The sequence below is a fragment of the Tympanuchus pallidicinctus genome, unplaced genomic scaffold (genome assembly GCF_026119805.1).
Source record: "Tympanuchus pallidicinctus isolate F22 unplaced genomic scaffold, pur_lepc_1.0 scaffold7, whole genome shotgun sequence".
In the NCBI taxonomy this organism is placed as follows: Eukaryota; Metazoa; Chordata; class Aves; order Galliformes; family Phasianidae; genus Tympanuchus; species Tympanuchus pallidicinctus.
In genome coordinates this window covers 17,693,961-17,706,073 of record NW_026294791.1, presented here as the reverse complement: position 1 = coordinate 17,706,073, position 12,113 = coordinate 17,693,961, and the positions used below count along the sequence as shown (strand labels likewise).

At 37.2% G+C, this 12,113-nt stretch overlaps 1 protein-coding gene across 1 annotated transcript in view; it reads right to left on the bottom strand.

The window, feature by feature from the left end:
* LOC128072099 (hornerin-like) overlaps window positions 1–12,113 on the bottom strand; it is a 76,724-nt gene that overhangs the window by 47,415 nt on the left and 17,196 nt on the right. The window contains exon 2 of the mRNA XM_052665546.1: window positions 1,458–1,653. Within this exon, the coding sequence (XP_052521506.1) occupies window positions 1,458–1,653 (196 nt within the window). The remainder of the gene's footprint in view (window positions 1–1,457; window positions 1,654–12,113) is intronic.

Here is a 12,113-nt window from a genome sequence, read left to right as displayed (position 1 = left end):
GTCAATTTGCCATCAATTTCAGTCCTAACTCACTGCATAGGTGGGATGGCACCCAACACTTTAAAGGAAGCACAGATTCAACTGTACGTTTTGCCATATGGCCTGTCATGGGTGCAATAGGAGCAATACACTCATTGGAAGGGCAGCCTACTGAAAATAAGTATGGGATGCTTACAACTTGATGCAATAGAATCATACGATGGCTTGGGTTGAAAAGGACCTTAAGGATCATCTAGTTTCAACCCTCCTGCTGTGGGCAGGGTTCCCAACCACCAGGTTGCCCAGAGCCACATCCAGCCTGGCCTTGAATGCCTCCAGGGATGGGGCATCCACAACCTCTCTGGGCAACCTGTTCCAGTGCGTCACCACCTTGTGAGTAAAAAACTTAATTATGTGGTGCTAAAGTGTTTTTAGCCTTTTTTTTTTTTTTAACCACACATCAAAACTAGTAGCATTTGGGATTTAATATCTTAGTCTCAATAGATCTAGTATAACCTCACAGAACAGTCTGCATACATTTAAAGTCTGTCCACCATTCTGTTGGCAATAGTGTTTTAGAAACAGCTCTCAGTAATCAAACAGCAATCCTATTCTTAAAGGAGTTATTCAAATGCATTTTTCCAAGAATGAGAGTTAGGACTCTAGTCCTCCTTTCCTCTCCCTAGCTATCATTTGCCATGGACACCTATCTGTGTACAGACATCAGGCAAAACAGAAGCCCAGCAGAGCAACTGCTATGAACAATGCTTACAGAGATCCAACAATGAAAATGAGATACATTATAACTCACTTCTGCCTCTGTATTTGTTATACCAAATGATTAAAGAAGCACTCTCACGTCACTAAAGCATGACAGCACCATGAGATGGCAGCATAGTGTGGAGAAATAAGGCTGTCCAGAGAGTAACTCAGATTAGGAAGATAAAAAGCCAAATAGCCCCACCTCCTGCAACTTGATAAAATCTGGGATGTGACTCTTACAAGCACGACTCAAAGCATTTCACTCTTGAGTTGTCATAGACAGTATCCTGAGTTTTTATTTTCTTGTAAGTTCACAGCATGACCATCACCCCTAGGATCTCTCTGCATTGCACACAGCTGATACAACTGCAAATGCCCAAACAGAATGTTAGACAGCAACAATTTATTAGTCCGGTTTGACCAGCTGTCTCATAGGATTTTAATTCTGTCACAAAACTTACAACGTGAAGTTAAAATATAGTTATCAGAGAGGGAAAAGAAAAAAATAAATTGAGAATATAGTTTTAATTCTATAGATATAAATGTGAAAACATATATATACATGAAACATTAAAAAAAAGAAACATCTCAAATACAGATGAATAAGATTGAAATAAAAAAATAATTAGATACATCAAGAGCGAAATGGGGCAATCCTGGTTAAGATTGGTAGTTGTAGAAGACACAAAGATTTTAGGTCATTCAGACTATTTTACCTTGGATTTCATTTCCTGGTTCAAAGCTATCAAAAGATACAGCAATAATATATGGTGGTGGAGATGTTTGTGGTTCATCTTCATAGTTTGGTAACAGAGAGTCACAATCAATTGAAGTATTTGCATGTGGAAAACCAAAGATTCTGGGCAGAAATATCCCACAGAACAAAAAAACTAAGCAGAAGTGTCTCCTCATCTGTGGAAAAGAAGGAAAGATTATAGCAGCTGCTTTTTAGTAGTTGCTAACAAATACCTGCCTTTCTCCAAAGTAAGAAGAAGAAGAAACCTAGATAGCTTGGCTTTGTTGCATTCATATACTTGGAAGAAAATAAATTAAGTACATGTAGACCTTGACAAAACAGTGCAATAAATGAATGAGTGCTTTCATTTTAAAACACTGAATTATTAACTGAATCTTAAATTCTCTGGTTACATGACAGCAATCCATAACTGCATTATGGCTTAAGAGTCAAAAAGAACTTACACAAACTTCCACATTGTTGAGCTGGCAGATTTAGCCCAGATCTTCATACAAGAATTAAAATTTAAGTCTTGTTCTCTCAAGCTGTTTTCTGTAGCGATAACCATGACTAACAAGCTCTATTTTGATTGCTTTGCCTACTCCCATTTCAAACAACAGCCAAGAAATCTACAGTTAAATGCCACGTAGAACTCTCAGTTTTCCAAAATAATTGTTTCCTGAAGGGTTTAACATAAGACCTTACAGTTCTTTGGAAGCATTTCAAACACAATGTATGAGATGCAGCCAATTCGTAACATCTTCCTGTGCATCCTAACTCGTGCATGAACACATAAGATCATTTGGTTTGGTATGAGCTAACTGAAACAAAGAACAGAATAACCAGGAAGAGCGTGGGTGGAAATCATCACAACAAATATTTATTTTTGCGCTTATCTCTCAAGTGAACCTAATTTTTAAAAAGCCTGTGAATCAGCAGACTGAAGCTTTAAAAGATTTCCTACAAGAAGATGATAAAGGCTTGCATAGTGTCACAATCAATAAGTGCAGCAATCAGGAAAGTTATATATGCTGGTTACCATGCCTTTAAAGCAGATGGAGCATACCCCTCCCTAAGTTCTCCTGAAAATATCATTTAAATAGGACCCTTGTAAGCATTTTTTCCTGGTATCGCAGTTTGCTGGGTGCGGCTGTCCAATTTCTTGCAACTATTTTAACATAGTCCACCTCTAATTAAATTTTAAGTACAGTACGTAGGTGCTATTATATTAATAGATGTGGTAAACAGTGATTTAATATGAGCTAGAGTACGTGTTGTTGAAATCTTTCTCTGACTCATGCTTAAGGTGGAAAAAATCTGTTTTTAACTAGATGTTCTACTTCAAAGCACAGAGTTCTTAGCTGGGATTGGAAAAATCCAGAGCTGCACTCTTCCTTGAAAGGAAAATTCTGAAACCTCTTCTTTCTCCTTTTTCTGGTAAGAATACATCCAGAAACAAAAGCAGATGAAAAATGGCTGACTTGTCTTCTCTTTGCATTAGCTGTCTGTGTAAAGAATTAGAGGGCTACCCTAAAAGTCTCATGATATCATCTTTTGGAACTGAGAATGAGATGAGGAAGAGATGTTAGCATTTTACAAAATTCCAAGTCCAGACTTGAATTCCAGTATCTATTCAATGAAGTTACGGTATCTTCCAACAAAAATGTACATATTTTTAAGAGAAAAATGCTAAAAAAAAAAATAAAATAAAGTGGATGGTAATTATTTATTAAATAAAAGCACGGAATTCAAGGAAAAAAAAATTTTCAAGATTCTAACTATCTTAATGAGAAAAAATAACTGGTTCTTTCAGGTATACATGGTCAATTCCATCTGAATATTCTTATCTGAGTTGCCTTCATAACATGGAAAAATTCTAATTCTTTTTAAAATCACAGATAGTTTCATCTTCCCATCAGCCTTTACGACTCTCATCTCTGCAGCATTTGAGAGATGCTACATTAAGAATCCTCGTCTTCATTTAGTCGAATATGACTTCAGGTCAACAATTAAATCTGAGTGGTATTTAGTTTGCTACTGCATTCAAAATCTAGTGGACCTGGGAAGAGACACTTTGGTGGTTTTGCCTTGGGCAAACTTCTGCACTGAAACAAAAGTTGTTTTAAAAGCCCTTAAACATAGAGGATTTCACTAATAAGATAAATTCTTTTTGTGTCATTTGAAAAAAAAACAACAGTTCTGACACATCTATACCGCCAGCACTTCAACACTTGGTCCCATATGTCCTTTCCAACTGATTCTTTATGAGTATTTTTCTCCTTTCTTTTCTCCTCCTAAACATTCCTGGTAAGCCATAGCCTTTAGCCGCTGAGAAGAACCCTGACCAGTTGGTGTGCACCCTGTCTACCACATCCCCAGCAACACACCTTATCAATCAAACGCTGATGTGTGGGCATCCTCCGGTCCCTCAGAGGTCAGCGTGGATGAGATGCAGCTCAGGAGCACGGGTGCTCAGCAAGATGAGAGAGAGGAGGTGACTGGCTTGGCCAATCCCTGGCAAGGCAGGGAGCCGATGTAGCCAATCGTGCCTCTGTCTGGAAATTAGGACACCGCAGGTGGGACTCTCCTGCCCAGATGGGGCGATGACAACACACCTCATGGATGAATCATGCCCCCTCTGACCTTTAACTAGGCATTAGGGACAGGTAAGGCCTCTGAAGGCTGGCAACCAACTAATATGTTGATTAAAATCTGCAAAATTGTGCTATACAAAAGCCTTACTAATATTTCATGAGCAGTTTGAGTAAAATATTCTATGCTAGTCTATTTTGTTTGACCTCAGAGCATCCTGCTGCTAGCTTTTCACATTCTTACTGCTTTCTTTTCATTGCAAAAGACATGGAAAAATTCAATTCATTGTAGTGATGCCAAGTGTTTTTTCATAGCAAACAGTAAATGAGGCTGTTTTTTATTGTGTCTCTTGAAGAAAGGATCTGAAGCTATAGTGTCTGACATGTACTGAAAACTAAACAGATTTCATAAGTATTGTCACAGTCTCTCAGCTGAAGATTAGAAAAAGTCCAGAATCAAAACAATGCATAACAGACACTTTCATTCAACCAGGGAATACCATGAGGCTAAAGCTGTTTGCATGAAAATTCTTCAATTTCTTCATGTTTGGGCATTTAAAATACATTTATAATTCAAAATGCTGATGGCATTTGAAGAACATTACCTATTTTTAAAAATCAGCATATTTAACTGTATTCTTCTCTTGTTAATCACCTTTAATTACTTTATTTATATTATTTCATTATGAAAGACACTATTTCCTATCTACTACTGTCCACTGAGGAAGAGATCACAATCCTCCACTCCTTACTGTACCACAAAACTTACCGATGTTATAGTCATGAAAATGCATGCTAGACACCACCAATACAACAGCATACTGCCAACACAGTCAAACAAATGACACAACAAAGAAATGTCAGAACTAGAGACAAACAAAGAGCTGAGATCTTACAAATGTGTATGTTCAAGACCTTTCACGTATGAAACACTCGGGCCTCTCCAAAGACTAAACCTCAGCAGAAATATTGCAGTGCCTTCACCACCAGCCAGATACTGATGGCTGACCAGAGCCACCAGAACTATTTCTCCTTGTAGCTATGCACAAGACTGAGTACTCAATGAACACTGTTTTTGGCAGGCAGATTTACAAATGCCAGACAACGAATTGCTGCAATCTTGATAACATTATGAAAAGGCATAGATAAGACAAGTAGTATGCTTATTTTGGCTCTAGCACTAACAAAATACTGTACTGTGTAAGCTGGTAAAATCTTAGACCATTTGTTTACAATGTGACAGTTGTAAACTTGGTCTTCCAGCCCCTACACAACATTATTGCTTGTGATTTAATTAAAAACAAATAAACAAAAACAAACAGTGTTTTCACTGCATCAAACATAGGACTTCATTCAGTAATAACTTACCTGTACTCCAAAACTGACATTGAAAAAAAGTCTTTCTCAGGTCTCCATACTTGAAAGGACAATTTTGAGCTCATAAATTATCTGCTGACTGAACTAGTGGTGGCTTCCTCACTCTGGTGAAACTGTGATTGCAAAGTGCGCTATGTACCGAGGCTACAGTGAAAGTGCAGATCAACTCTGTGCTGTATGCATGTGGACTTCCCTGGTGTTTGGAATGCATATCCTTTCTTTAGAGTAATGACATTAGATCTGTGACACCAAGGGTGCGTCAATTCATTTTTCAAACTAGTTGATCAACAGGAGAGAGGGGTGAGAGTCCAGCAAACTGGGAGGAAGGATTCCTGCCAGACAATGGGTGAAAATTTTAAACAATACATGATGGACAAAAGGGAAACCATCTACTCACTCAGCCAAGTGTTATCTCCTTGATATATGCAAACAGCAGCAATGTCTTGTTTCTCTCAAAAGCTGTTCACACACAATCAGACTAAAGCAGCCTGTTTCCTCTTCTTCACTGACATCAGGACCTCCAACTGTCCCTTTATTGATGAAATGAAGATAACAATCTCCAGCATGCTCTGCAGAGTGTGCACCAAAGATCAATTCTGAGCTGGCAAAATATACTGCACTCAAAAATGCTAGAAAGAGTAACAAAGTTTTATCTATAGTCAACACAGGTATATAAATAACAAGGTAAAAAATTGTAAGGGTTATTTTCATCAGGGTCTGGTATCCTCACTGAATTGCTTTGGTATTTCCAGTATGCAGTATTGATAAATCACTGCATCTTAGACTTTGCAGCAGAACTGAGAATCTGTTTGCTTATATACCTCAGGTGTGCTAGAAGATGAAGCAAGGCAACAAGTAACTACTCCAAAATTTTTCAAGAGGAAATGCCTATAAAAAGTGCAAACTCTCAACTGTGATTTGTAAGACTACAAGTATGCACTGCACCAAGAATAAGGCTCTATCAACTGTGGAAATCAAGCAACATATAAATCACTTACTATACATCATGTTACTAAAGGTCAGGTCTGTGGATATGAAGATGTGAGATTGTAACAAGTCATCTTTCAAGGAGAACTCTGAACTGACTCTACAAAATAATAAAATAAGCAGGAAGGGAGAGAAACTCCCCACACACTGTTCTTCATAATTCTGACAAAGAAAAAAAATACCACTGAACATACTTTTCTCCTCTGAGTTGCCAAATGCCCTTCAAAGATCTTCCAGAACTTTTCTTTATTCTCTTCTCGCTCAGAAAGGGAAGGTAAAAAAAAAAATTCCTATAAACGTTAAAAATTTGCTTTCCTAATGCTTACTTCAAAAATGAAATTTCTGCAATTTAAATGAAAATATCATACATGTCCAATCAAAATGAAAATGTTTGTACAATATTTATGCCGTTAAGACAATGTTCCCCGAGCTGCAATCCTACAACACACTTTCAGTAACCGGAAAGTACTCAACTGAAGTTTAAAAATGCACTTTTGTGATCTAAATTTACTGTTGAGCCTTCTTAAGCTATGTGAATTATGTCATAATGAATATGAAGACATATTTATTTACTTTTTATTTACAAACAATATTTTTCTTCCTTGCCACTCTTCAAAGCCTGTTTCCAAGGCCTCTAAATATTCCCACATTTTTTTTGTTTATAGATAAACATACTTCCTATATTGCAGTTATTCCCTTCTTAAACATCCACCAACACATAATACAGTAGAATTCCATACTGCTCCTAAGGAAATACATTAAATGTACTCTTGATAAATTTGTAACCAATAATTTAGCAAAACAGTAATTCATACTTTTCAGAAATAAATATTAAAACTGCTATTTCTCACATATTAAAATCCCTTGTTCACTTTAATGTATTTATTGCCTTTGCTCATGTTAGCAACTTTTCTGGTCTGACTTAAACCCAACCAACATTAATGTAAGTCTGGTACTCTGTAGGTAACAATAATGGCCTACACCCTGAAATTCTTCATTAGATGATGTCAGAAATAGTAACTAAAAAAACAGTTTCACTTGACTACAAAAATACAGAAATGGAGTGATCAAACAAACCACTTCTACTGATTTATTTTTTTGACACAGCAGAATAAGGGTGAGAAAGAATGGATTACTAATGGCACACAGTTATGTGTTTCTCAGGGGAAACACCTGATGTGGAGAGCATATACACAGCAATGACATATGAACATTGCATCATCTTATCTTGTGTTGTGCAAGCTACCAAATGGTATTGTCCCTATGTACTTTTAAGGTGAGTCTTTGGGTGTAGCTGCAAGCTTATGCAATACTTCATACAAATGACAGTAAGTAGAACCATTTGTGATTTACCAGACCCTACCTTCAGACTGAAGAAAAGAATTTAATGGGAGACATCTGCAGTTAATGCACTGTACATATATGTAGCGTATATGCACGTATTGCCCTTTCATGAGTGAGCAGCTAGGATTTGGTGATGATCAGCTTTAGAGAGCTTTGCAATCCAACAGTGCAGGGTCAAAAATAGCATAGCTACATGGCACAAAGCACAGGTGGGTATAACATATTGATTACACACATTCATCAACAAGTTTTGACTGTTTGCACTAATTGAGTTTTGGGTTACTAGACAAAAAAGGAATTGTATATCCGTAACTTATAACCTTGACATTTGCACAACTACATGACCAGACATAGCATTTGGTATCAACAATCATGTAACTCACTCTTAGCCCAAGAAGGAGATTGTCACAATAGCAGATGTCCTTTTGGTTTTCCAAATTGATGTAGATCCCTAGAATCTACTTCTACAACATTGTAACCACCAGGGCATTTATTATTCATCTTTATGCCAAACCAATACAGGATGCCCTTTTGTAAGAGAATGTGATTTTAGCTTCAGAGGTCTAAGGTCCATCACTTACAAAAGCCAAAAAGCAGACATCAAAGAAACATGCATACTTTCCTGTAGGCAGAGAAGCTGTCTAATTTCACCTAATAACGAGTGCCAAATTACTTGAACATGAATGTATAAAGGAAGCAGAGGCACGAGGGAAGATATGATGGACTTACATGGTTTCTGAAAATATCAACTTGCCAAGCAAAAGCCATTTAACAACATATATTTTCAGGATTTGATTAATGCATTATTTGATTTTGTACAAGTTTCCAGTAACAAACATTAACACTTACATTGTATCCTTTCTATTCACCTTTGAACACACCTTTCAAACAATAATGAGGTAATTCTCAGAGCTCCTTCTGAGGCAAGGAAGTAATATTATCACTATCTAACTTTACAGATGAGGAAATCAAGACACAAAGGGATTAAGTGACTTGGTCAAGGTCATACAGAAAGTCTGCTGCCATACATGGTGTGCGTCAGTCTTTGTCAGCACTTAGTGACACTCCCTGAGCAGTTCACTCAACTCCTTTCCCTTCGTAGAGGGAGAACCTGTAAGATTTCATAAGTATCATCTTCTACCCCAATCTTGACTAAAAGAAACATAGTCAGTCTTGGTGAGAATCATGACAAGCAAGATTTCAGTTAATGACTTTTCTGTTATTTCATTCAGGAATCTTGATTATCTCCTGGATTGTACCTTGCTTTCATCTCTGCCAAGAATTCCTCCTAATGGACATCTCTAATTTAAAACTTCGTAGCTAGGCAGGATAATGTTGCACAAACAGACTATACAGTAAATACATAAGGTAATTATTTTATACATGAATATGTACAAATTTCTCTCAGAACATATTTGAAATTCAGAACTCCTAGTTTCTAAAAAAGAAAAAACAATTTTCCTTCTCTGTGTAATATACATCAGACAGGTAGACAGATAGCGCGTTCTCTTCACACTCTGTACACAAATAAACGTATTTATACACATACAGGGAGAAGTCACAAATAGCAGAATACCCGCTGTGTAGGTGGTTACACTACAGAGCTAAATCTGTAAGCACATAATCCTCATAGTCAATAAGAGCAAGGGTAATATAAAAAATTAAAACCCATATGCTGAAGATTTTCACTTTTACAGCAATTTTCAAGCTAAATGCTTTTTTTCGTAGGAGTAACATGACAGACAATAAATAGAGTGACCAATTCTGTGAAATAAAAAGAAGAGGTCAGTAACAGATAGTCAATGTGGATTTTGGAAGAACTTGATTAAACTATAAGCAGAAATTAGTTGTGCTGCACAGAGAAACATCACTCTTTTATCTATGTTAAAGTGTAAAGTGAGAAACTGAACATAGCCCCGTGAATCAGCAATTAAACGTTGGCCTCATCATGTACAGCAAAGGAATTTCTGGATGGGCAAAGATGTGATCTCTGCTTTTTCCCCCACAGGGTAGTTGAGAAAACAACATCAAATCCTGTGCACCCATACAATGAAGACTGCGTTTTCCTCACCTGAAACAAAGATGCTGAAATACAGCCACAGCCAAATTGAGGAGCCCAAGAATGAACTGGCATACTCAAGACCAGATTAATAGCTGTTTCTCCACAGCTGGTCACACTCAATTGCTGGGGGCTGGTGTTACACCAAACTGCTGAAAACACCCTTTCCCTTCCTCACTTTCTTCAAATTCAGGTTCAGATTAGTGCAACCGTTACAATCTGTCATTACTTAACATAATTCCTATGCCTCTATAGCTCCATTCCTCCATTATATTAGAAATAGAGCTGCTGCTATTTTCTTATGTCACTGACTCAGTAGTCCAACTTCTCAGTTCGAGCATTAGCAGCGCTGCTACAAAATCAGGAATGCCTTTTTCGGGGGGCCAGAAGAGCCATTTTGTGAATGAAACAGTGGGCATAAGAGCTGGGGGAGCTGCCATCTATTGCTCTGTCACCAATTTCCTGTGTGACTCTAGCAAGTCATTAATTTCTACATGCCTCACCTAGAAAATGGGATAATAATATTCATCTATTTCACTGGGAGGCTTAATGGTTGTGAAATGTGCTGAGCTCCTTGGATAGAAGGAAGCTGCTGTTGGAATAAACAGTAATAGCATGATTACGGTTGGTGAGAAGGTGGTAGGAGAGTCACTTCGTAACATCAATATCATAATTATGCATTACACATACAAGACTGGCTAATCAAGTGAATCAGTTACCAAGAAATTTGTGGTTTACTTCAGTTAAGGCATCTATGCACACTATGGAATCCCAAGGTGAAAAGTTAACACCTAAGCCTGTGAAAAGAGGTACCTTCTTCAGAGGACGACGCATTCTTTTCTTTACTCCTGGAATCCAACTGAAAGCATCAGCCTACAAAAGGCTTAGAAACACGTCTAAGGGCTCTGAAACTTGCTCCAGACAAGTATGTGTCATTCTACGACAAAACAGTCGCAGACAATAGAACAGGTATTAGTTCCTTGTTGGTATTTTTCTTTCATATTTTAGAAAACATTGTGCTTTGAACTCAATCTGCCTTTCCCATACTCTTAAGTGAGAACACAGCCATGGATTCTGCAAACCTATGTGGAAAACTGTCTAATCCATGAAGTCAGTGGGAAATGTAGATGCTCAGCATCTCAACAAAAGTAACACAACAGTTTTTAGAACTTTTCTGTGGATGTGGGTACCAATTGTAAGACATGCATACTGGGCAGCTCAAACATCTCCACGGCTCTCCTTTTCAGTGACTCACCTTCACTCTCTTACTAATATTCAAGTCTTACTGTTATTCTTTTGTTTATTTATTTTTAAAGGTTTTAAGTTTACTTTCCTTTAATTCAGAAAAGAATGTGACATCAATAACTTTCATGCACCCTTTGGCCAGCATCACACAAACATATCATAATTATCTCCTACTAATTCAAATAACGAATTCTGACAAAATAACTGACACATTGTTTAGGGACAACAATTTGAAATTTTTGCTTCTGCTTCCATAGCAATCCTCAGTTTGTTAGTGATAAGGAACTAGTTCTCTTCAGCTAAATCATCTCTTTTGCTATAATGCTGATAGAACATCAGTGAAAGTGTTGCTATCCTCTTCAAATTAGAAGGTATGTTTATACACATAGTTTGTAAATAAGTATTTCCTGATATCAGCTGATACCTTTTTAAAAAAAGATATCCACAAGCAATACCCACCATACGTTGTCTACAAGAAATAGGCAAATCTTTTCTTCCACTTGAAAAAGGATCTCCATTCACTTTCACCTAACACATGTTTCTGAATAATAAGCAATTAGAACTGTATTATGTAGCAGAGAAAACAGTATGCAAGGGAAATTATTTTCTAGAGAATACATTCTTGAAGGTTCTTATGGCTCTCACAGGATTACACTGCAGAAAAAGAATCTTGTAATATTAAGTGGCACTAGAAACTCCCTATCAAAGCAATAAAGCTCACAGTGCCTTAGCACTTCAACTGAATTTCTTCTAGGAAGCATCTGTACACAGCATGTTAATATTTAGTTAAAAAAACCCTGGAAGTTCAAATGTTCTGTCAAACACACGACAATTATGTATCTAATTGATTTTTAAAATTACACCATTCTGCAACCTCCTCAGCAGCACAGCTGAAAAAGTCACATTTTGGTTACATTTTTTAATGATCAGGAGATCCCACATCATGCCAGTGTGTATTAAACTGCTGTCTGATTGCAAAGTGATCGATTCTGAGTGGAGCCAAAAGATGTCATTTACATGGATTTGTAAGGAG